Here is a 27,249-nt window from a genome sequence, read left to right as displayed (position 1 = left end):
AAAGCCTCCGGTCTTTCAGGGGGCATCCCGCCAGAGTCGAACCCGTGGACTAGATGGCACAGCGAGGCAAGGCTTTCCTTGCTCTTCTTAGCTACCCCATCGTGCCTACAGCAGTGAAGGACACCCATGGCTCCCTGCACCACCTGAGCCAGTGCGACTGCCCGGGAAAGGCAGGAAGGAGCCTTTCTAGCACGGAAAAGATCTTTGCACATGGCGAACAGACGGGAGAGCGGAGGGTCTACCCAGAGAGAGCCAGAAGCAAACTATAAATATTTAAAACCTCTAGCTCTAACCTGCAGTTACAAATTCATGTAGGGCCAGAAGCAGGCCATACTTAGGGCAACCGTCCCTTACATTTTGCATCATTTGAAGAGGATATCATTTTCGCTGCTCCAGATGTTTTTTCTGTTTAATACTTATACAAAAGGTAATCTAAAAACCAACCAAATAAGCCACATAGGTGAAATATAATGTTAACCCAAAGCTCATCACTTAAATGGTGTATGTATTACATTGCTCATGGGTAGATCCATTAGAATGACTAAAGTCACCCACGCTCGTTCAAATGAAACAGCCCAGATCTACCAACAGAGCATAGGTATAGCATGTTAAAGCAGGAGCATTTTTGGGTGCTTACTCACCTAGTGAACTCACAACACTCCCCTTGGACAGACAGACTTCCTACCAAGCTCACTGCTGCAAGCCATTGGAAAGGCTACGTACGTCCCATCTTCAGCAGTGGCTGTGCAGAAATGCCTTGGCTTGGGAGTTAGGTATACTGACTTTTAGAAAGTGCAATTGTGTTAAATCACTTCTGAATAAAGGATGTGGCCACCCAAATCCTTTAAGCCTTCCAACACTTTCAAATATTTGAGATTTATTGTCTGTGGGTGTCTGATGGGTGAGGTCTCTCAAGGGTGACCTCGGCCATGTGTCACCACCACATGCAGGCAAGACCTGGGCATCTCCAGCCCTCCTTCCTCTGCATATTTCCACCATGCCTGGCTGTCTGAAGGAAAAGCCTCAAAGTGAACAGACCAGAAGTGAACTATGGGTTATTCCATCATGTTCCCTCTTCTGATCAAGTGGGAGACTAAGACCCTGAAGGGCACAATGGAGCATATCCACTGCTCAGATAAAATGGAATTTCACTGCCTTAATTCTTCATCTGTTGAATAAGAATAACAGTACTTTCCTCCCACTCTTCGTCTCTACATCCTACTAGTATATGTAACATGAGGAGAAGGAGGCAAAATAAGTAACAGCTGCCAAAATAGAGACTTCCAGCAAAGTACTTAGTACTTACAGGAGCAAGTTCTTCAAAGTAAAGATCTGTTTATTTTAAGTTGTGTTTTTGATTAATCTTTTTCTATCCAGGTTTTTCCATTCTAGCAGCAGTAAAGATATTGTTTTATCTGGTTTCACTGCTCTAATTAAATGCCTCTCAGTGCATGATCAATTCTATTTTTAGGTTGTTTTAAAGTTTATTTAATTTGAGACGTACACTTAGCAAGATAGCATAATTGCACATGTCAAAGACTGCTTCATTCTAATATTAAAATGTTGCTTTGATTTCCTGAAAGTTTAAAACAAAATTTTAAATAACCTGTGAGTTCCCTGTAAGCTTGTGACAAAATGCCTTATCTGCATTCTAAAAATACAAGTGAAAATTTCCACAGAACAAAATACTATATGTGCTGTGGTGAACACCCAACCTTCATTTTTGGAAGATAACAGGGATAACAAATATATATTACCATACAACCAGAGACAAATAGCTCTGTAGAAGGCATAAAAAGATCACCTCACCAGCGACAATGACAGAATTAAAGATTCCAAAGTCATTCTTGAGAGAGTCTGGTTAACCTGTTTTTAACAGCCTGTGATGGTGGAGTCTCTATGGCATCCCAAGGGAGGCTATTATACAACTGCTTCACTTTACTTAGTGTTAGGAAACTTCTCCAATGTATAACCTGAATCTTCTTTGTTACAGTTGAAGCCCATTAACTTCCCTTCTATCTGCCATGCACTTAGAGAATACAGTAATAACATCTTCTTGCATTAGATTTTCATATATTATGTTCTTCCTCACTATTCCTTTCTACCAACTATGCAGGTTCCTTGATTTCTTCCAATTTTTGCATAATTTATGTTTTCTAGATGTCTGATCATACATTTACTTCCTTATAGTCCCTATTTTTAGAAGTGCAGCAGTCCAAACCTGAACACTGCATTCCAGATAATGCTTCTCAGTACTGAATATAGTGGAAATATTACACTTGGGCTATAATCTTCTTTATAAATTTCAGTGAAATGTTTCCTTTTTTTCTTTTTTTCTTAAAAAAAAAGAACAAACCCAAAGGCAGACTCCTGTAGAACCCCATTTGCTACATCCTTCTATTTCGACACTGACCCATTGATAACTATTCAAGGAGTACAATTTCCAACCGATTCCATAGTTATTTTCAAGACCACATTTCTTCAGGTTGCTTATAAAATGTGAGACAATGTCAAAAGTCATGCTAAAGTCAAGACACCCAATATCAATTGCTCCTTTCTTATCTACAGGGCTCTTTACCTTATCATAGAACAAAATAGACTGATTTGACAAGGCTGACTTTTGGAAATTTCATGCTGCTCATTACTTGTCTCCTTGTTTCTATTTTGATGTTTACAAATAGTTTGTAAAGATATGATTATCCATTCACATATTTTTTAGTGAATTAAGGTTAACCTTATTAGCCTTAAGGGCTATAATTTCCTATTATAATTCCTTCCCATCATTATCCCCTTTTTAAAGACCAGCAAAATGTTTGCCATTACAAGTTGTCCAGATTTGCAGCCTCTAATGTGAGTTCCCAAAGGGTTCTTTATTGCTTTAGTCATTTCTTCGAATATTCTAGGATAAAGCTGAGCTGTCTCAAATGATTTGAAAACATCTGATATACTTAAGTATTCCAACCCATTCTTTTACTTTCTCTTCATCATAAGTGTTAATCGTACCATGCCTCCGTTCAGAGTTGACTTTTTAGTAGACTGATGCAGAAAAAGACATGAAACATTTCAACTTCCTGAAGTCTGTTGAGAGCTCTTGCTCTTTTTTGTGCAGCAGGCCAATATCTTGCTTTGCCTTTATGATCAGTATTGTACTTATGAATGATTTCATGTCACCCTTGATATTGCTTGCCATCAGCACCACATTTTGAAAGCTGGACTTTCTATTCTGTCCCTGTATTTGCATATTATTCCTTTTATTTGTCTTACTGATCTGACCTTCTACTCATATTCTACATGCTTCCTTCAATAACAAACTTAAATCTCAGTCATGTTGGTCTTCTATTGTAATTCCTGTCCTTCCTCTACACTTGGATCCCTTGAGCTTGCGTCATTAGCACCTTTAACCTGAGAAACTGCTCACGCTCCTTAACTCATTTTTTCTTTAGTTTTGGTTCCTATGAGATTGCACACTCCAAATCTCTGAGCTTATTAAAAGTTGTGTTCTTGAAACCCCCTGGTTTTCTGTTCTTCCTCCTTCTCCTCTAAAGGATAATGAACTCTGCCACTTTGTGGTCACAGCAGTTTCCTTCTACATTTACATTTCAACTAGCCTGGAGTCAAATCTAGATGGGTTTCCTCTTTAGCTACTTAAATGTTTCGAAAGCTTGTTAGAGAATTTGTGCTCTGCTCTATTAATCTCCCAGCACATAAACCTGCAAGTAGATAAATCTCCTATTATGACCAAGTCCTATGGTCTGGAGGATCTTGCCAGTTGTTCACAAAAAGCCTCATCCCAATCTTCCTGAGAGGGGGCAAATGATAAAATTACTTCCTCTGCATATTTCAGAGTGCTTTTAGCTACTTACTGACCTCATTTAAGAGACAGAGAGCCTGTGGCGCAGAAGTAATATTCAGTGTTTCCAGCAGTGGCATATTATTTTGCTCTGCTACTTCCTGGGTGCCCACGTTCATATTGCTAGAGTGGGATTTATTTCACCTAACTTTCAACACCAAAAGTATAAATATCTGCTTTTGCACTTGGCACCTCAGCTGTTTTTTCTAGTCAGGGAAGAGAAATAAACACATCAGGACCTGTTGATTCATTTGACCTATTTTAGATATCTTGTTTAAATTTGGATGACTTGAAGGACACTTGAAGACTCTGGCACTAACTGAAGTAATAAGACTCACCCAGGAGAACTGACCTGACTTTTCCCCGAAACTTGTGGGTTACAACCATGAGGTTTAACCTTACGCTTTAACCAGAGCCCAAGAGAGAAAAGGCCAGGCTACCATTCCTGTATTTTTTGAGATCTTCCTTGTAAATGGCACAAAAAAGGATTTCCAGTTTGATTTAATTTCCCATTTCATCTCTATTACATGGTTTACTCTGCTTGAAAAGTTCTGCTTTGTTCTGCATATAGCAGAGACTGGTGGTCAGTCTGTCATTATAACTGACAGATGTTTTCCTTCTCACCTTTTTCTCTACATCTTTGCTTTATGCAAATCTCTCATATATTACGGAAGCCTTTCAGTAAGAGATGTAGTGAGCTGTTCACTTAGTTGGGCAAATTAGTCCTTCAAACATTGGCAATATTCTAGTTTTACTACTAGATGCAGTCCTGGGCTGGTAGTAACTAAAAGTTAACTGAGTTGATGACTCCTCTCTAGCCTCTGTAGAGCAAGTAAATAGCATTAGTCTACCTGCAGCGTCCCCAATGGTTCAGCCTAAGTGCTCTTATTGGCAACACCGAACAGAGAGAGAGAGAGGACGGATGGGAATGGGAAGTGCATTTTGCGCTGGAGATGCCTTTCTCGAACCCCCTTCCAAGCCCAGTGGAAGGGGATCAGTCCCACAGTCATTCTTGGAGGCTGCAGGTCTCCTAGGCCCCCAGGACTATCAATTAGAATCCATTTTTAAGGATTACCTATAACTAATAAAAGAAAAAGGCTAGGCGCTGTCACTATTTTTTTATATGCTAGAAAAAACTTTCTCCTCGGAAAGTATCAAAATGAAAGAGTAATGATTCTTCCCTTTTTCTCTCTGCCAGTTGCCTGCGTGTCAAATAAACCTCCTTGTTTTTCACTGCTTCTAATTTCATGTTTTCTGGCTGCTATCTGTTTCCTTTTGTTGGCACTGAGCAAGCCATGTTGTTCCTCTTTCTTTTGCAGCTCAGTTTTTAAGACATCTATTGAGCAAGATATTTTTTACCTTTAATTAAAATCCTCTTTGTAGTCCTCTAAATTGAACTGCTACATTATTTGAAAAAAAATGTTCTGCTCTATTTACACAGTAAAGGCCAACAGATTTGTCTCCATAGCTTCTGAAAAAAACAGCCTCCAAAGCAATCAGTGCAAGTTTTTTTGCATTTTTGTTTCTTGTGTATATGTAAAATATTTCCTGAGCAAAATGTTCCCTTCTCAATTTCAGCTCCTTGCTCAATTTTATTTGCTTAGCCAGACCCACTTTTCACTTCTAAATTATCACCATACAGTTATTGATACACTGCTAATTACTGCAATGACGTTTTTACGAAGCCCTTTCTTTTATACTATTTCCAGTAATCAGAATTCCTGGTTTTCTGCACTGAAAGTATGAGATCTTCAAATATCTACCATACTTCATTATCATGAAAACTAATTATAATTTGTAAAGTATGCCACAAGGAAAGGAGCAATCAGACCTGATATTCATCAACCTATCTTCCACTTTTTCAGGGTACAAGTGCAATGTGCTTGTCAAGTCACAGGATGCAGGATGTTGTAGATTCGGAAGGAATGAGAGAGGGGGTGTCACAATAACTCAAGCAGTCATGACCTACACTGATATTTTGGGTATTCCTGTCCTTCAGGCCACTCTACATTAGAAGAAAGCAGGGAAACCGTCAATATGCTACCCTTTATCAGAGCCTGTTGGACCTAAAACTTGAATTTCTAATTTTTTAACTGAAAGAGAATCTGAACAGCCTGGCGCAATTTGTTGGGCTTCTGCTGATGAATATGGCAAGATGACAAAAAGCACTTTAGATCCAGTGAAGGACTTAGACACTTAGTGTCTTAGACACTCGCACACCAGTGCTGTGGTTGCAGGAGTGTAATGAAGCCTCCTATGTGCTCTGGTCCTATACAGTACATGGGAGTCTTCCACATGGAAGACTCTCCACAGTACGTGGGAGAAGTTAGGCACAGGAATATCTCCATAGCCAAGAGGAGCCTTGGTGAAAAGTATCTTCAAATCAGTAAAAGATCTAGGCAGCTGAAAATTACCCTTCATTAAATACAGCTGAAAGGCATGTGGACCATGCCCTCGTCGAGAATAGCCAGAATGCAAAAGACACTGACAAAGCAGGGAACTGAAACCCAAACTTCACTTCTTGTGTCAGAGCTTTAATCACTAAGCTGTTATCTAACAGCTACATACCACCATTTTTGAGGAAAAGAGCAAACCCAACTGAATTCTTTAAAAGAAAATATATAGGGGGTTTCATTCAGGACAGGATTCAAAGTCTGATGATGCCTTCCAAAGTTCATGATGAAGCACCTGTCATTCAGGAACAAGAACCACAACACAGTTTATGTGCATAAAAATAAGCTTAGCCTCTCTCAGAGTCAAAGAATAGTTTTATTCTCTTTTCTAGGCTGGATAAAGTGAAGCAGAGAGATGATGTTCATGCTTTATTAATGAATGAGGAGCAGAGATAGGAGCAACACTAAAAACACTGACTTCCTTTGGTTTCCTCTAAATAGAAGGACACACTTCCTGCAAACGCACAACTTCTCTTGAAGGGGCAGCTCACCAAGAAGAAAAGAGTACTCCAGAATCTAAGATCAGAAAAATTCAGAAACTGAAAGAATCTATTAAAAAAAAAAAAAAGATAGCTCCTGTGAGCTTAGTTCATCATCCCACCTGGGATTACTGAGCCTTGGTTATAACTCAATGGCTAAAGAAGGCCCTATTTTGAATTATTAGGACTGTCTGCAGTCTAAGCAATATTCAAAGAAGAAAAAAACTAGCTTGGAGAACAATGCGCTTTGTGTTGCGCAAGTCTGGACAGGTTAGGCAGGCAGATCAGGTATGGGCAGCTAAGGGTGCATCCGTGCATCCTCAGGAGTTTAGCCGCCAGCGCCAGAGGGAGCAGTCAGCGCAGGTGCCACCCTCCGCGCGTTCTGGGTATGGCAAAGACAGGGTGATTGGCAGGCTGCAGCACAGTAGCCCAACTCTCTGGTTCCTAATGGGCTTTAACGACCTTACTGCTTTGCTGGGCAGTATTCCCTCCAACCCCCCTCTTCTTTTTTTTTTGCAGTGCAGCAACTCCACTCAGCAGCAGGTACTGCAGGTAAGTGAAAATGAGAAAACCAGCACTCCCCCGACATTCACCCGCACCCCCTCCTTCACACTGCGACAGGCTGCTGCATCATGGACCCGTCTCTGCCTCACTCTATGTGAACGACGACATTTCTCTCTGCAGCTGCTTAAAGAAGACGCCGTGACCCCTTTTTACAATACGCTGTGTTGTTGCTGGTGGCTCTCTACTTCAAAAGCGCCCCCTTCCCGGAAACGTTACCTCCTGGAGCCTCAGGTAATGTATGTGGTGCACAAAAATCTTTTCTCACCTTGCACCAAGACTTTACACCTCCAGAACAACCTGCTGCAGCTGCTTGCAGAGGGGAAGGATGCAAATTTTGAAGATTTCTCCAGAAAATGTAACCTCATTTTATGCAAGTGGTATAATTTCCTCCTGCTCATAAACAGTTCACACAGAAAAGACAAGAGGCAATGGGCACAAATTGCAATATAGAAAATTCCGTTTAAACATAAGAAGAAAAACTTTTTTACTGTGAGGGTGGTCAAACACTGGAGCAGGTTCCTGGGGAGGAATGTCTCCATCCTTGGAGACATTCAAAACCTGACTGGACACAGCCCTGAGCAAGCTGCTCTAGCTGACCCTGCGTGGGCCGGGGGTTGCACTAGATGCTCTCCAGAGGTCCTTTCCGGGCCTGACCATGCTGCGATTCTGGGAAAAGGGCAGCCATCTCAGGCAATACATCAGTCCGATGAGTTACTTCCTTCAGGCTATGCCTTTATGACAAGATACATTTTTATTTCATTTACAGTTACAATAACACCTTGTAATCAAGATTAAGATACTGGCTGGGATGGGCATTTTGTTTGTGTGTGTGCGTATTTGTAGGAACACAGTCCTTTAGATTTTGCCAAGCGATATTACTCAAAGAGAAACTGAGCTGTACATAAGCAATTTCTCCATTTGATGCAGCTGAAGTCAGGAACTGTTTTTTTCCAATGGCTGCAAAGGGCAGAGGAGGATCGAGACACTGCAAATATGTATGCCGACCCTCTGCCTTGCTCAAGGATAGTATCGTCCACCTACTTCAACTGGAATTGCAGTGCTCAGGTGTCTATCACGAATCCAGTGTGCGGATCCAGGGCACCTGGGCAGCTGCTGCCTAAATCTCAGAGGCGCCATCGCCCAAAGGTACCAGGGAGGCCCATAGATATCGGAGCACCTGCTGATGACTGCGACCTTATAACCTAACACTGCCAAGCACCTGTGGCCTACCAAACACTATACCACTTTGTATAAAAGGCATAAATATTCATTGAAGTGTGAACTGAGACCTAAATTTTGTTTTACTTTCTGGCCTACAGAATTTTTTATTACTCTATGCAAAGAGATTGCCTCCTGGCTCGGTTAGGTAGCCTCCCAAATGGACAGGTATTTGTGGCTACCTTCTTACATTTCCAGTGTTTCCATGCATTGTATGGGTAACCTTAACACTGGGTCACACTAAGTAAAAGACACATCAAAATTAGGAGTTACAGGCTGAGCAGTGATATGAATCCTTTTATGGATCCTGTTATGGAACAAACTCTAAATTATTAAACTAAAAAAAGACAAATTATTTATTTTGTATTAGTTAGGCTCTGTTTTGTATTTGCTTGACAAATGAAAAGAGGTTTGTTATATTTAGTTCAACCTCTTGACTCAATGCACTCATATGATGCTCTGATATCAGTGACAAACATTTTATGTGAATCTTAATTAAAAAGACAGTATTATTCCCTTAGATATTGTAAAACTGTCTTCTTTCCTCTCCAAGCCAAAAATACATGATAATATTTCTTCTTAGCTAAAGCACAGGTAGGCAGCTGATGCTACAGATAATGCTTCAGTGATGCTTTAGCAGTACATCAAAGTGGCCAGGTTTGCCTTATTTATTACAGAAGAAATACATTTACTTGAGTAGCAAAACAATTTGTTCTATGGAAAAGTGAACAACGTAACACTATATAAAGTTTATAAGAGAAATAACAGAGACCTGTTAGTACAATAATTCACCTGCTAAATCAATAGCTTCTACACCAGCACTTAGTACTGAGTGTGATAGGTTAGCTGATAATAGCAATGTGAGATAAAAGCAGAATGGGTATTCCTGGAAAAATGCATGTAAGTGAAGATATCAAATTTTATTTAGCTCTAGAAATGTATATAGCTATCAGAAGTATAGACTGGAAAACACACGTAACAATCCTTCCACTTTCCTCTGAACAGTAAGGTTGCAGCTAGAGCAATACATTAATTTTGGAGCGCTGCACTGGGGCATGAAAAAGATGTGGACCAATCCAGAGAGGGCCCAGAAGATAGCAAAACGATGGATCGGAGAGGTGTAAAACATGACCTGTCACCAGGACCACATTATGGTCAATGAGAGCGAGTGTGTGCTTGCAGAGCGCGGGGGAGAGCTCCTGCACGGCAGGGAACAGCTCCAGCCTCGAGGTCCAGCCAGGCAGCAATAACCTCCTGGGCACCCGCACAGTCCGACCCTCAACACTGACTAAGAGAAAGAGCTGAAACACACAGTCGGTCTCACGTAACAGCAAAGAGACTGAGAAACTGAGAAAGCAACACCACTGATAAGACTAAGGAAGAGCGCTGCCACTCGAGGGCAAAGGACGTCAACCTGCAGAGGCTGCAGCCATCCATAGCTGAAGGAGGAAAGGGTCTCAAGATGTTCTCTACAGAAACATTGGCGGAGCAACTACAGGCAACAGAAATCGGTAGACCAGACAAATTACCAGCAAGTGTGAGCGGATGAGTGGATGTTTGTGCTTGCAAGCAATTTCAGCTAATAATGTAATTGCTCTTCTCCCTTAACAACCTCATTTGAATAAGATAAAATAAATATTAACATTGAGAACTTCTGGCAGTAGTTATTACATGTAAAGGGTGACTTTAATGCCGCAAAGGAGGGTTACAATAATGAGGCTTTTTGAACTGAAAGAAGACTGAAGGCACACATGATAATAGTCTTTGAATACCTAGGAGGCTGTTACAAAGCCACTATTCTCTGCGCCTGAAGGATGATAAGACAAAAATAATGAAAGTGATTAAATTGCAGTAAGGTAGACATCAGGAAAACCTCTTTTTCTGGTGAGGATAATAAGGCACTAGACAGGATTCCTTGTGGAATCTGTGGAATCTCCCACAGTGCAGGTTTGAAACATCTATCACAAAAAATTGCATATAATTGATTTTATCTTGCAACACAAATGGACGAAGGAAACTTTTGCACTCTTTTCCCAGCTCTGTTTTCTATGACTTTATGGCAGTAGGGAAGGTTAGGATCAACACAGTATTCTGATCATGCAAGAAACATACACCTTAAAGAAGATATTACAACAGTCAGCAAACTACAGCAGTTCTCGAAAATAGGCTTAACAACGTTATAAGTTAAAGTACCAGTTAAGCAGAACATTTAAACATAGCTCTTCAGTCTTACAGACTTGAGGTCTAAGGACGCAAAGCACCCAAACCTTGATGCTCTGAGGTATACCAAAACCAGCCTGATTACACCTTGCACAACAAAAATCAATCTTAAAACCAAAGAAACTCAGTATCAGGAAAAGATTCAGCAGAACCATCTGAAAGCGTCAAATATCCTCAAACAGCAGGACAACACAAAGTCTCAAGTGCCCAACATAAAGCAAGACTTCTCAAAACTGCTGTTCGGGGAGAAAGTGTTAATGGAGATTTCTTGAAGAATCGCTGTTAATTATTAAAGTAGCCATTCCACAGCGTATCTCAACACATGCAGAATAAACTGACTTGAGTTGGAGATACCATTATAAAGATTTAGTGTCCCCATTTGTCACAGGAGTAAACGCATCCGAGACTGTCTGTGTTTAACTAAAGCAAGCTCAGTTTCTTCAGGGCTTTTAGCTGTGGGCAGCAACCTGAAAGCAGCTTCTGTTGACACCCACAGGCTCCCTGGGGTACTTATGTCAGTTCCTGGTGCCGTCCCTTCTCATCTTAACGTACTCTCCTCTGCTCCTCCAGAATTGCTATTCAGTATCACCTTCCCCTGAAGGCTCCTCCAACCTGAACAAACTTGGTTTATTCACAAACGGAACATGCAATACACACCGACTTGTTGATTCTGCCGGAGAAAGCCAGGACCAACCAAAAGCTGAGCGGCCTGAAATCCCACCTGTTAAAGTCAATTCCAGATACTATATTTTGCAGCTGGACACGACAAAAATCGTTTTATGACCCCTGTTATGACAAGATCAGATTAGATCATCGGAAAGCTCTCTTCCGAACTCACAGCCTATGAAACCTACCTCAGTCCAGATCTACCTTTTGCTCTGATAAGAGTTTACAGAATTTAAAAACACAGAAGTGCTCGTTAAAAAGCTTTCGTCTGGGTGTGACTGGTATCCCCGAGTGTGCCGCCACGTACCGCGGCTATGTTCCTCTGTGCAGACAAGTGAAACTCGGGAGGAAAAGCAGAGCTGCTCGCCTCCCTTCCCCCGCTGGCTGTAATGCCCAGAAAAAAGGCGGGGAGCAGGGCTGCCTGCAGCGGGATTTTACAGCTCGCTATATCCGAGGCGCTTAACAGAAAAGCACTTTTTTACGAATGAGGTGTTTCCCGCGGCTGCACCTTTTAGACAGGAGAAAGAAAAAAAAAAAAAGGAAGGAGAAGCGAGGACAAGGAGCAACTTCGGCGCCGCCAGGAGCCCGCCGAAAGCCGCCCGCACCGGGCGCGCAGGGGGCCGGCGCTCGCTCCCCGCGGCCGCGGCCGGTCCCGGGGTGCCCCGGCGCCCGGCGTCGGCGCTCACCTATAGTTGACACCACGGTGCCCACGAAGTAGAAAGCGCCGGTGAAGTCCCAGCGGGGGCGGACGTCGTCGACGCGGATGCCGGCCACGCTGGCCTCCTCGTAGGCGCGCAGGAAGCGGCGCAGCTCGGCGCGGCTCAGGTTGTGGCGGCGGGCGAAGCCCTCCAGCCGCTGCGCCCAGCGCGCCTTGGCCGCCCGCTCCGAGGGCAGCTCGATGGCCGAGAAGACGGCGGCGCCGCACAGCATGTACAGCACGATCAGCACCGCCAGCAGGAGGAACCGCGCGTTGTCCGCGTTCAGGTGACCCGCGCCGGAGCAGCAGCCGCCGCCGCGCGCCATCCTCCGCCGCCGCGCCGGGCCGCCGCGCAGCGCCGCTACGTCGGGGCCCCGCCGCCGCCGCCGCCGGGCATCACGGCGCCGCCGCCCGGCGAGCGCGGGGCCGCGGACGCGGGGTCAGGGCGCCGCGGGCGGCGTCCCCGGGCGCCGGCCGGCACCTCGGCCCCGGCGGCAGTGCGCCGCGGGCGGCGGAGCCGCGCTGGTGCCGCCCCGCCGGGGCCGCGGCCGGCGCCGGGGTCAGGGCCGGGACCGGGGCTGCGGCGCCGGGGTCGGGACCGCGGCGCATGGCGGGGGCGCGGCCGCCCCGCCCGGCCCCGCCGCCCGCGGAGCCGCCGCCCGGGGGGCGCCCTCGGCCCGGCCCGGCCCGGCCCGCCTCGCTCAAGGGAGCCGAGGGGCCGCCGAGGGGCCGCCGCGGGCGGGGGCTGCCCCCGCGGCGGGACGGGGCGGATCGGCGGCCCCCGCACCCGCCGAGCGGCCCCCGGGACCAGGCCGCAGCCCGCTGCCCTCGGCGCTCCGCGGGGCGGGAGCCGCCGCCGCCGCGCGCCCTGCCGCCTCCTCGCTGCGCGCCGCGCAAGTGCTGCCCCTCACCGCACCTGCGGCTGCGCCCCCCGACCAGCCCCGGCTGCGCCCCCCGCGGAGGCAGAGCCGCGGGTTCATCCCTCAAACGCAGAACTCGCGGGACGCTCTGGGGCCGAGGTGCTGCAGGCTCTGCGACGCCCGGGTGCCCGGGCCCCTCGCTGGCCACAGCCCCACGGCAACCGGCGTCTAAAGTTAATGATACGCCCGTTATGTCAAAGCAAGAAAAATTACTCCATTTTGCCAAAAGAGGGCACCGCTTTCTTTACAGGCCCCATTACAAAGTCTTTTCTCAACAAGTTGTTAAATCTCCCTTCTCCAACACCGAACAATTAAAGGGAAATCGTGTTTGAAAGACAGGTGCAGTTCTCCAGTTGCAATGTCATTTAAAATAAATTATTTTCAGTGTCAAAGTGCTCTCCATCAAAGCCTTCTGGAAAGATAATTGTTACTATAAAAAGAAAAAGCCAAACTCAGCAATATCTGGCAGTTATTACAGTGCTGAACTATACTTTAAAATGATTAAGGATTAAATTCATACTATATTAGTATATAAACACTCTTTCCAATGAAATACAAGTTAAATATATATTATTTTTAAAAGGAGCTTAATAAAGTATTACTACAACATTTACTTTTTTCATTTTGTATGAATTATGTTGCAGCTAAAATGCAGTAGCAACTAATACTAACTATTATGAATCTTAGTGGCAGATAATCATGCACTTAATATGAAACTCATCAATCATCTCAGAGTCTGAGATGCATTTGTGTCTTGGGTATTCGTTCAAGTCCTTGGAGTGGACTGTGCAAATCTGCAGCAGGTTTCCGGAGAGGATTGCAAAGGACTTGCCAGAGGATCTGCTTGGGGAGGCTGGCACAGAGAGGGGACAAGTCCTTTTCCCAAGTAGCAGAGCAAGCCAATAGCAGCCGAATATGAATGAGAGTCAGGCTTCCTGTTTGTTTTTCCTTCCTAGTTATTGCTACTCATAGGTGATAAGTAACACATTATGTTGCAGGATTTTATTCCTTCTTTACTCTTCTTCACCATAGACTGACATATGGCAATTAATATTAGCAGAGATGGAGGAAGACATTAGTTAGCCAAAAAAAATTAAAAGATTAGATGCTAGTCATACTCTGTGCTAAGTGCAAAAAGACAACCACATGCTTCCATAAACACACACTGGTATATCTTTAAAGTTATTGACAGTTTCTATTAAAGGAAAAAAAAAAAAACCCACACTATTTCCCTGCTAGTCTTTGCCAGGCAGAGAGACCATGGATCCAAATCAATACTCTCCCAGCACGCATGGGTACTGACTGAACACTCTTGGCCTACAGTGAAGTTTCTGCCCACCAAAATAGGGCTTCTGTGGCTTGGATTAGCACAAGGTGAACAACAGCCTTTAATTGCTTGTGACCATGATATCCACGTGATCGCCCAAAGAAATGTGAAGTGTGATCCAGGGATAATCATCCATGAATACTGAGTCTTCCCTATTATTTTTTTTTATATATATATATATATATATATATATATATTTTTTTTTTTAAAGTGAGAAATAGTTACTTTTGTGTTGGCTTTATCTATATTAATGTGGCGGTCCCTCCGTACACAAGAGCATCTGGCACATGTCTGAAAGACAAAGAACTACTATCATTAAGCATCAAAAATTGCAAGTTACCTTGTCAAATCTGATCTTTATTAAAATATTATAAAGGACATGAAGCGATTTAATCTCTTGAGACAGATGTCCAAAAGGCCCAGTCAGCTCTAAGGGCATGTTCCCTATTAAGGGATAGAGTGAATGTGAGCTTATATTGAGGGAAATCCTTAAGGGGAAAAATGAAAAGATAGCTGACAAATATCACGCGTATGGTACCATTTTATTGATTTAAGAACCCTTTGTCTCTTGATTTCCCTTGTTTAAATTAAGGTGCTTATTCTAAATAATACATTCCTGTAAAAAGGTCACTATTCCCATTGCTCTTGGGTAGATAGCTGGGAAAACTTGAGCATGCAAAGAACAGAGGGTAAAGATGCAGTCGATTATCCAGAGCATTTAAGCTGGGCTGAATAACCTCCATTTGATGTCACACTGTACTGTGCAATGCATGAAATTCAGCTGTGTATCCTCTATTAGCACTCTGCTTCCCAAAAGGCACATTCCTATTGCAATATGGCTAGGGTTCAAGTGTTTCCTCCCAGAGAAAATAAGTTATTTTTCAGTCCAACATAATTCTATATTGCTCCACAACACAGTCAGCCATTTTCTTACTCAATTATTGGGCATGGAGTTCAATAAATGTTTCAAGAAATGCAACGTGTTCACTAGTGTAAGAACACAAGTTAGCTTTTAGTTTTGGGGAGGGTGAGGAAAAAAGGGTTAAACATCTTGCTGACATTTTAATTAACAAGAAATCCAAATTAACATCTTGTGAGCCTGAACTCTGAATACACTACCATTAACTTCAGTACATTCATTTGTGGTACTATATCAAATTAGCAACACATGCCTTACCTCAGCAGCACAAGCACACAGTTCCATCGTGTTTATATATGCCGATATTGAGTGATGAAAAAAAATCAGTGGTGGTGAGGTTTAGAACAATTGTAAGTAATACAAAAAACCCATTGAGTTTACTAGTTCTGTTTCTATTGTTAAATTATAAGCCCTATAATTAGGAAAGCCAGTCATCCAGTATTCTAATAACAATTAGCAACAAATGTCTGGCTGGAACAGAGCTGCTATTAATGCACCAGCAAATAATGTGGAAGACTCTCAGAGATTTGGTTACTGTATCTCATTGATAGTGTCAGTGCTTTTCAATTGAACAGCACATTTGGAAGTGTTAACCTGGTACACTTAACTAAAATGCACTGCTTGTCTTTGGAGAAGCTACAGAAGAGCTCAGTATACTGCCAGACAAGATTTACATCTAATGAAACATCTTGCCAGAACAACCAAGAAACCAGCATTCTATCACCTTTTTCAGCTGAACAAAAATTTTTCAAACTTAACCTCAATGTTACCAAACTAATCTGAAAAAAAAAAAAAAATCACTTCATAAACACGTGGCACTTGGGGCATCTAGACTCATCTGTTGCATTAAGAGTTTCAGAGAGGTTACATCCATCAGGGAGTCACACTGAATGCAAAGTAAGGAACACAGTTTCTTGCCTTTATCTAGTGAACTCATTTCGCACAAACCAGAAGACCATTCAACAGACATTTTCATGGTAGTTGTCTCCAAAGTAATAAGACTTTTTTTTAAACTGAAAGACAATTTTTTTACTCTGATTAATACATCTGGGTCATAGCACCTTGAAAACACTGCAGCAACATATGGAAAACCATAACTGGTGATTAGTTTGTGTGAGCAGAGATAAAGTTTTCATAAATGAAGAAACAGAAAAGCTAGAATATTACAAAAAATAGTCAAGGACAGACTGTAGGATAAAATAGAAAATTATTTCTTTAAACTTACAGCTCTTTTCAACCTCATTAGTACTTTTTGCTATGTTCCTTTTGCCCTTCAGGATGCCAGTTACAGCTGTTCATATTAAAAGAAACTCTGAGGTCACAGAGATGGCATGGTGTGAGGTAACGTCAGTCTTGGGGCTAAATTCTGACATCCTGGGTCATAGTGATTAATTCTATAGCAGGAAAATGACATAAATTTTATTGATGTCAACAAAAAAGTCTGTGGGATTAGGTAGTATCCAGCATAACAAAGAACATTAAAATCTTTTCTGGCTTGTTCCAGTATGCACATTGGGTAGCTGGAATATGTCAAAGTGAATACATTACATTAATCTACTGACCTCAATGTTCAGTTTTCAATACTGTATCTGTATTTATTCATTTTTATTTACTTGGAATTTTGAGTACAGATATTTTTCCCTATTACTTGTTCATATTTGATGACTGGAAGACAGGTTGAAATATCAAAACTGTAGAAAGCTTTAACAGAAGAAAGCACCAGGAATTAGCATATCACTAATTACTCAAAAAAGCACAGTAACACATTTAGGAAAGCCACCAAATGAGTCAACTACAATATTGTGCGTTTTTGTAATCACAACATGTGAAACAAAACACATCGTACCTTTTGCACCTTTTTACCTTATACAATGCTGGATTTCATCTCAACTGCAGTGAAAGTTCTCCAGATAGATTCACTGGATCATGGCCTTAAAGAAACCAAGATTAGATCACTGCTTTACTATGTGACTTTAGTAAGAAACTGCACAGTGTTGCACTGCCCCAGATTGAAGATAAAGTCTTTGCAGAATCACAAGCAACCACCAACTCTCCTTTCTTGTTCCAGAACAGAGTAAACTGGTATTATCACATTATGTTAATGGCTACAGCAATGCAGTCCAGTACTGAAGTGCAATTACGAAACCAAAGCTCCAGTCCTCCACCTCGCTCTCTCCTTCTGCAGCGCGAGTGGCAGCTCTGCAGAGTTTTCTCCCCATCTATGCTGTGACCTCTGTGATGGACAGATGGCTTATAAAAATCAGTATGGGACCTGGACAGCCAGGTTAAGAGTCAGTTAAGCTTTTAGGAAAGGTAACCAATTGCATTAGCCACTGAAATTGGCTAGAGCCTGGTCAAATCATTTTAGCCATTTAGCCAGAGAAAAATGCTTTACTTTTTTTCTTTACAACCTAATTAGCAACACTGCAGAAATGTATGTGCATTATTTGCACTGGCATATATTGATGAACATTACCAATGAATCCTTTCACTGATGTTGTAATGAAAAGCACTCAATTCTGAAGGGGCACCAGATCAGATTCATTCTCAGCAGGAAGAGAAAATTCATCAGCAATTTATTGAATAAAAAAGATGTGCTGAATTCTAATTACTTCTACAGACAGCACTCTTGCCCCCCCCCTTTTTTTTTAACCCGCTCCAAGCAAACCATCTTTTAAAAATAAAGGAGAAGCACATGAGTCTAACAGATCTAAATATCACTTTAACCAAAGACCACACACTGAGTGCAACCTGAATTACCCAATTACCCATTCAGCTGTGGGTTAGACTAGGTTGCCTGTTTCCTCCTTTGCCTTTTTCATAGGTTCACTTTTGAAATGTGAGGACCCCTACGTTACCCCAGACAAAATTCTGACACAAATGATCATGTATGGTTTAACTAGTTACCAGAATCAAATGAAATGCAAGTGAAAACAGGAACACTGTGAAATAATGACATGTAACAAAAACAGTAGTAGGAAAAATGGAATTTTAAAAGTACCCTGCACAAGAGGAGTTCTAAATTTTTATTCTAACACTTAGGGAATGTACTTAAGTCTGTCCTGGCACCTGAGAGGCTGCACATCTTAAGAATGCCTGTAGAAACTTTCAATTAAACAGCATTTTCTGGCTGTTGATGTTCTGTCAGTAGCTTTCTGGACAGCTCTAATACATCATCAAGCCCAGCTGTGTTGGGGTTCTGTTATAGGCTTGACTGCAAGACTGTTGCCAGCCTGAAATTTTAGCATCTTTGGACAATTTCTTCAAAACAAGTTTTCCTTATTCTTCTGGAAGAGCAGAAGTTTAAATAGAACTACATGCATACCTGTTTAAATCAAGCCCAACCTTTGTTTGAAACATGAATTCACCTCACCTGCATATTGCTAAGCAAGTCAAACTAACAGCCTCTATTCTTTCCTTCTAACTCTGCCACCCAGCAGTGCCTCACTTCACAGGCTTATACCATAGTAAAAGTTGCTTTGAGTCACAGCTTTGTGCTGAAAAATTTCCCAAGTTTTCTAGAAGAATGAATCACTCTATTTGTTCCCACAATGGACTTTGGAATGATCTTCTGACAGTGGATTAATCTGAGTGCTGGAAAACTGAAATAAAATCATGCTAAGTTCCTGGAGACCAAAAAATTCCATCTGGAATTCAAGCATGAATGCCTCGCAGCCGGTCAAACCACTGTGTGCAAAACCAGAAATGTTCATATATGTAACATTAATAAATCACAACATTCTTCAAATTCATGATCAATGTCTATTAATTATTAGCCTAACTTCCAGGAGTCCTAAAGTTTTCTTTGTATGAAGACATCTGTATACTTAGAACTTCTTTAATTCTCAGGCTGAATCATGAAAATAATTAAAGTGAGAACATGCTCTGTAAAAAAAGAATATAACAATGGCTAGGAAGTTGTTTATCATCTGTTTTCAGAGCACACTTCTCCGTTTACCAGTTACTTTCCCTGATCCCCATCTCTTCAAGCTCATCAGGGACAGAACCAATTATTGCATGCAGTATAAATAGTAAAGTTTATGCTTATGGAACTGAGGAGAGATGGAAACCAGAAAGCAATCTTCTAGTCTGTTCCACTGACAACCCAACAGCATCCTGCCCTCACTCTGCTTGCATTTTTTGCAAAGTTCTCAAAACTGGATAAAGAAGTAATAACAATTACAGGGACCACCTCTGAATTGCCAACACTGGCTAAGAACTGAACAACCTAAGTTACTGGTATTTGCTGTGAAGAACGAGTGTAAAACTGTTATAGGCAAGGCTATCTACCTCTACGCTCTGTAAAAAAGAGACTGTAAAATAAAGCTTCCCAACCATGACCCAAAGCCATAAGCTTTTTGATTTGAGAGATCATCTCAAAACTGCAGAGAAGTTAATTTAACAGAATTTAACTAGAGAGGGCACGAAAGGGAAAGAATATGAAAGACCGAAAAGAAGCAATACTTTTTAATGTTGCTCTGTCGATTGGTATGTGACAATGTAGGAAAACAACAAAAAACTACTCATTTCTAGGCAGACGCTGTGACAATTTCATGAAGACCTACCTTTTCTAAGGTAGCTTTTCAATAAAACAAGGATAGAATTGCAAAATAAAACAACATTAAATAAACATTAGGCAGAAGTACACTCCCAGCATATGCCAAACCATCTTGGAGAATGAGACTGCAAAATGAAAGATGTAGCACTAGAACAGTTACCCAGTCGGATTATTTGGGAACCAGAGGGAAGTACGAATAAAATACTGCATTGTACAATAAGACTTTCAGAACACAGGACCATACATCCTATAAGCACTATTAAGACTACTCCTCAGCATCCAAGTCTATCCACTCGAACTGTTTTGGACAGTACTTGGACATCTGCTGCAAAGAGAAAAAGAAAAAAAAAGAAAAGGATCGGGAAATAATTGACATGACATACTGCAAAAAGCCAAAACAGCAAGTAGCATCAGATCTTGTATTAGAAGTGATAATTACCAAAGCAAGGTTCAATGCAATTTGAAATGTGCACACACTTAGAAGATAGAACAAACAAGATATATCAACAAGATTGACTTTATTTGTACTTTAAATATTACATTAAAAAAAAAAACTTTTATTAGAACTAGCAGGGGCCAAATGACAGTCTCGTAGCACAGCAAGTTTTAAATCCATTACAGCTAAAAATGCAGAGGGAATCTCTGAGAACAGTCTATGCTCATTTCAACCTTGTAAAGCATATTGGGAACCACAGTAAGGAAAAAAAAATACAAAAGGTATTTAAAAATGCAGTGTTATGAGTTATTATATAAAATAACAGAGTCACAAATTCTCCAAAAATCTCATTATCAATATTTAAGTAATTCTTCCGAGCTAGCCATTACAGCTTAAAAACAGAAATAGGCAGTCTCACATCTAGTGTGGAAGGCTCAGTGTCGGCAGATGAAGTATCACAGAGCACCGGAAACTTTCATGATGGAACCCACATATTCCCATGTGTATCAGGGGCGTTAGTGTAAGGAATATTCCAAATCCATGGGCGATCTGTAAACCAAACCAAGAACATGTTCATGAAAAATTCACTTATTAAATATGAAATGTTGATCCTCCTCCTCCTTCTCCCCCTTGGGAGGAAGAGGAAGGTTAAAACTCCCACTGGTTATCACATCACTACGCGCAATTTCAGCTTACTGAAAATATTTATCCAGCTTTTTTGTTGTTTTTTAAAAGGTAAGATTTAATTATAGACTTTTTATAAAAGGCTTTGCTTTTCCCCTAAATGTTATTTTAAATGTAAATATCACAACCTGACATCATCGCCCCAGCTGTAAGAGAAGTTTATTTCAAACAGCATACAAGAACTGTAATGCAACCAAAATTGCTTTGGCCCAGAGGCAATAAGTTTTGTGCTGCATATCTCTTAACTCAATGGAATTATAAATAAGGATTATAGTATTTTTTCCACAGGGACAATAAGAATTTAGTTTTTAAGAATGACCCTGCACAAACTCAGAAATGTTCAAGTTCTCACCTCACTTCTCCAAACATTACATCTTTAGATGAGCAATAGGTTTGCAGCAGATGGTTCCCTCCCTCCACTTCTGCGAGTACAGAAGATATTCCCACTTTCACACTCTTGGGAAACAGAAAAGGCAAAGCAGCATGAGCTAACCGATAGCTCTGTAACCTACTCTAGGCTCTTCCTCCCACCATATACATGTTGCAGAAGATCAGCTTGTTTAGGAAGCCAAACTATTATTCTACTTCTCTCAGGCTACTGATATACAGAAAAAATTCCTTGATTCCTTTCAGAATGATCTGTCTCAAATAAGTTTACATAAATCTAGCCTGGTTCATTTCTCTATCTACAAAATGAGCCCTGAAGGAAGACAGTAACAGTAATCTGTACAGTGGATAGATTCAACTGAATTTACGGAAGATGACAGTACTTCATTTATCAAAACCAGGCTTTTCTATATATGATATACGTGTATTCTAGATAAGGAAGATTGGCTACATGCTTGTCAATCTAAGTTTTAGGTAATCTATTGACTATGGTTATTACTGTGCAAATTCCAAGTTTATGGGATCCAATACCAGTTCTCACAAAATACAAAGTGAGAATTACTGGTAGAGAGAATAGGAATAAGAAAGTGACAGGAGCAATAACGAATGGATCACATTATACAACAGTATGCTCTGCCACAGACACCAAGCCAGCTAAACATGTGGCTGGGAGAGCATTTCTGCAAAGCACCCCTTTTTCACACGCTGCTAGAGTAAGTTCAATTCTAGGAGTACTGTTGTTCTGTATGTTGCAGCAAAACATATCCCAACCATGAAAGTGTTTTACAAATGTGTCCATTTATAGTGGTAAGAGGGTAAGATAGAATAAAAACTTTAGATTACAACAAAATTGAATCTGCTTGACATGGAGAAAAAAGTCTCTACATTTAGATTTTATAAAGACTGATAGGGAAGTTACAAGTCACAGAAGCATAATCACTAGAGAAAGCACAGCCTACGCAACAAATGCCATCTTTCACATAATGTTATAAAAGGACAACAAACAAAGCAAGCATTGATCTCTTCCCCTGTTTTAAAACCATGATATAGTTTCTGGATGGAATAAGTAGTTGTCTGGCTTTTGGTAACCCTGGATAGGTGATTTCCAAGAAAAAAGAATTAAGAGGCTTTAGAGAGTTGATGGAACTTTAGCATCCAATTGACAGTGCATTGCCAAAAACTCTCTCTGGTTTCTGGGATACCTAGACCAAGTGATCCCTTAGAAGAAGTAGCACCATTATCTCCCTAAGCTTCTTTTATCCGCCTCTTGCCTGAAAGCCATGTGTACCTTTTCTATTTTAGGTGAATACCTTACTACAGAGCAAATGTTACCTTTCCAATCCCACTATAGTAAACAACAATCCTGAAATTAAGCCCAGAAGTCTGGGCACAAAATAAAGTTAATGTTGGAAGAAGCATTAAGGCTTACATATTTTCAGATTTGATTACTAACCTTTATATATGACATCAGAATAAATCCAGTCCCACTCAAGCACTGAAATCTGGGATCGGGAGTACATTATGCAGCTTAGACCTATCCATCTTCACTACAATTTGCAGTTACTCTTTAATTCAGCAGAATATACAGACAGAGGGAGACTCAGAGGTACAAAAATAACACAAGTCACCCTTTAAAGCACTCAGAGGCTTCAATACCTAATTCAATAATCGAGTTCTATTCTACTGTGCCAATCCTAAAAAATTAAGTTCTTCTTAGGATAGCTAAGAATGTACTTAGCAACTTGTTCTATTAATGGGGTGCTGTTGGCTTTATAAAAAACATCTGATGCTACTATAACAAGGTATGTGTAAAATTATTACTGAAACAGATTAAAATTCAGTTTAGAACACATCAATTGAGGCTTCCCACATAAAGTGGTTGCCATATTTAAAGTGTACAGCCTGCTACCTCCATATACACACTTAAAAATAGTCACAGATCCTCCTGTTCCTTGTGCCTCTTCCCCCTTTGTGCAGCTCTGGACCTTGGAAATTCACCAGTCACTGGAAGAGGTCCTCTGCTAGGATGGGAACTGAACTTTAAGAGGGTGCTTGAGTTATTGAGGGAACTAGTAGCAGAACGGCTTGTACAGCTGTATATGTTGTATTGCAATTTAAAAGCAGAATTTGCTTTGTTTTTCAAAGTGTTGATGTGATGACAAAAGAGTCCTTTGCACGTCTGTCAGACCTTTCCCAAACTATGCTAAAAACTTAATGACTGTGTATTCAAGTTCCTCTTAGTACAGCAGATTTTCTCAATCAGTAAAGTGTGTGATACCTAAAAACCACAAATTACATTATATTCCCTGACTACAGTGAGCAGCTTGCTCCTTTGCCAGTACTAAAAACTGGAGCTATATCCATTTGTATAATATGAGTCTGTTGAAAAACTTCTCAAGGGGGTGAAACCAAAATGACATGAGAATCAATTCTCAAGCCTTCCAAATGAAAGGCTGTGCTTTCTCAAGATCAGGCCAAGCTGTATAGGCAAGAGATGTACTAGCAATAGTGCAAGTGAGATGTGACAATGGAGCTGTAGGAAAAGAGAACTTTATATGATAAAATAGCAGTACTCATCTGAAAGATTCTAAAGGGAAATAAAAATCTAAATATTACCAGCAAAACACAAGGAAATTTTCATTATAAATATCTAGCTAAGATAGGCTGTTGTCTCCATATCTCCCAAATACTAGGCTGAATCATTATTTGTTTTACTTCCAAGGAACTCTTGAATTATATACATGATCTATAGATTTTGATTGGCTTTCTCTCATCTTAGTACTATCAATACAAACATTCAGTTTTTTCATAGTCTTTTTTGCTGTGGCATCCTGAAACAAGTCTGACCTGTTAGTAAACTAGAGAGGAGTTCAGGAAATTATAGTATCAATATAGTTTATCTGTCAAGATATTAAACAGTTCTATCGTCTACCAGATAAATTCTTTTTCTAAGTTCCATAACTGTTCTGTACTGAAGATGTATCTGCTGCCCTCAAATGGGTTTCTGCTGTTCAACCAACAAGTGGAAGTGAACAACTACAGTTGTTCAAAGCAGCAATTTGCAAAGAGTTTGTAACATACAAGCTGTATACAACAAATGTTATCTGCTAAAAATTAATGAGGTCCTGTGTCACTTCAGAGTGGGAATGATCTTTGTTTTAAAACTGCCAAATATAAAATGTGCATGTTATTCCCTGCAGCAAGAGAAAGATGTAAGCTACATATATCACGCATAATAAAATTGATAGTTTCCTCCTGCAACTCCATTTCTCTCATTTTGTGCTGGTTATTTAAAACAGTTTGGAAGAAACAGTCTAAAGGAAAAATGCCAAAGATTTTATGTGCAACCTTAATTTTAATCTCTTAGGATAACTACTTATTGTTACATTTCCTCAAATTTTAACTACAGATTTTGCACTCTGCAGAAGATGAATCAAAACACATGCAAGATGTGCAAAAACTAAACTGTACATCATACACCTGCCCTGAAAAAGAATAACCAAAATAGGGTGCTTTTTTAAACTCTTGGGTTGACTAACTGTTCACGCAAAATATTAAGTGGTGAATTTGTCATCTCATGATGCCCTCAGCTAATGATCTGAAGCATATTCTAGAAGACCTCTCTTAGCCCAGAGAGTCTAGTGATCTTCAAGTCTGTGACTCTACTAAAACAATACATGGAAGTGGTAAAGCTAAATGGTGATTTTGTGACTCAAATTTCCTCTGGTACAAAATGCTAATTTCTTCATGACTGTTATAAACTATAATAATAATTTGGGTTACACCTAAGAAGGAAACTGATGCCAACACAGATCTAGATTTGTCCCAAAAAAATCCTGGTATGTGAACTACAGTGACACTGTTTACTTGCTGCTTCATACATTCAAAATTAGACTTCTAAACATATTTATAATGTATGTTTACTAGACTGAACACTCAAAGCAAGGGTAAGTGAAATATTTTCTATTGGAAATATTAGTATTGCTAGAAAAAGGACAGGCTTCTAATTGTCGTCATCTCAGAAGGAAGGGTGTTCTCTTAGGGTTTCTACCATATTAAACATGCTGAGAAGTTCTCTAATAATTCAAATACAACACTTCGCAAGTCAAGTTCTTTCAAACTTTAAAAAGTACACAAGTTCCATGTAGCTATGCAATATCAATTAGAAAAAAAAAAAGGAAGTTACTGAAAAATACGAGTGACTTCCCCACAGGTCATCTTCCCTAATTTTAATTCCTTCACAAATATTTTAATTGCATGGTAGAGGAAGTAGAGAATTCTAGGACTTTTGGAAGAGAAGCAAAGGAGGGAGAAAGGTAGAGACAAAGGGCAGTAACATTTTTCCAGGGCTTTTCTGACCTCCCAAGGATACAGCAGGTCCCTGTAGGGATGCTCAGGGCAATAAAAAATTCCTTTAGCTTAGCTGGACAAAACACTAATTTTTTTTAGGCACTCAGTCACTAGAACAAAGAAAGACAAATGAAAGTTATCCCAAGTCATTAAGTAATTTGTTTCTAGTCATAGGATAAAACCAAATATCTGAACACACCAGAACTGCAGACAAACTTACAACACCCTGAAGTTTTTCCTGTTTTAGTCCACACTGAACACCTGCTTGAATGTAAAAAAAAAAAAAAAAAAAAAAAAAAGTTACTGGTTTCCTGAAATCACTACAAATATCTCCTAAATGTAATTTCACCATACTCTCAATTCCAACTCATTGAAAAACTGGACAGAATACCAAGCGCGGAATATCTGAAGTTACAAGGAAAAGGTCAATTTGCTCTTCATTGCAGCATGGCAATGGAATATTGAAGTGAGCAGGGCTCTTCACAAAGGAGAGAGACCTGTTCATGTGAGACATGTTACAGATCCTTTTGTACATTCTTAAAAAAACTGAAATAATGGCTGTCATAGGCTGCAAACATTAGCTAGTGTGTAACTAATAAATTGCTAAGTGAACTGCTCATTTTTTCCAAAATGCTTTAACTTGTATTAAAGCAAATTTCCATCTTATTTGACCATTGTTCTTCAAGTCTCTCATGGCATGGGATTATACAGTTTTATCCCACACTTAAGGGTAAAATTGATTTCTACTGGGAGATAATGAAATGCATTTTCATACGTTTTCAGAAATTGTTAGAATGGCTGAGGAAAAACCCTCTATAGTTGCTGTGTATATATAGTATACGTAGTTCCACTCTACCTTTAGGTTCATCTGAAGTCAGCTGGAACACATCTTGACTTCTTGTATGAACATATATTTTCTGTATGCTATTAAGTCAACTGAATAGCCAGGTTCTTTCCTTGATTTGAATACATACACTGAAGAGAAAACTGAACTGGAAGTAACTGTTTATCAGAAACTACTTAGCCCCTACTTTGTAGGTTCTTTCAGAGGGTTTCAACAGTTCCTGAACAATTTTTTAACAGCTTAGAAAATGCTTATATGAATTCCTATCTTGTAACCCAGTCACAATTTAAAGAACTACCCATAAGTATATTATTTTAGCTCATCCCTTTTTCAGTAACACTGTAAGAGAGTTCCATAACATGTGTACAAGATTAATAAACCTGAAATCTGGCAGACCAATAATGCAGAGAAACTGTTGCAGAAGTGTTTCATCTGCTGAGGTCCTCCTAAAAGAGCAGAGCCACTAAAGCAAAATCTAATTGCACTTAAACATACCTTTAAAGTTAAGTGTAACTCACTACAAAAACCAACCAAACAAAAAATATATATATAGGGCAAGCAGCCCCAAATACTTAAGCTTACTATAATAGAGCAAGAAGCACAGATTCACTGATTCATTGGGCTAGTTAAACTTATAACCTCAGTTTTCCAACAATTTTTAGGTCCAAAACCCAATT

General features: G+C 40.6%; 2 protein-coding genes across 4 annotated transcripts in view; both read right to left on the bottom strand.

Moving 5' to 3' along the window:
• The window catches only part of KCNK13 (potassium two pore domain channel subfamily K member 13), a 61,474-nt gene extending 49,001 nt beyond the window's left edge, over positions 1-12,473 (bottom strand). The window contains exon 1 of the mRNA XM_067295613.1: positions 12,137-12,473. Coding sequence (XP_067151714.1) covers positions 12,137-12,473 — 337 coding nt within the window. The remainder of the gene's footprint in view (positions 1-12,136) is intronic.
• Positions 12,474-20,372: 7,899 nt separating this feature from the next.
• The window catches only part of TDP1 (tyrosyl-DNA phosphodiesterase 1), a 55,021-nt gene continuing 48,144 nt past the window's right edge, over positions 20,373-27,249 (bottom strand). For all 3 annotated transcript variants that reach the window (XM_067296920.1, XM_067296921.1, XM_013940652.2), the window contains one exon: positions 20,373-20,856. In XM_067296920.1, coding sequence (XP_067153021.1) covers positions 20,783-20,856 — 74 coding nt within the window. In that variant the 3' untranslated portion in view covers positions 20,373-20,782. The remainder of the gene's footprint in view (positions 20,857-27,249) is intronic.

The sequence above is a fragment of the Apteryx mantelli genome, chromosome 4 (assembly GCF_036417845.1).
Source record: "Apteryx mantelli isolate bAptMan1 chromosome 4, bAptMan1.hap1, whole genome shotgun sequence".
NCBI classification, from domain to species: domain Eukaryota; kingdom Metazoa; phylum Chordata; class Aves; order Apterygiformes; family Apterygidae; genus Apteryx; species Apteryx mantelli.
Note: the sequence above shows the minus strand (reverse complement) of the source record. Positions and strands in the feature narration are given on the sequence as shown.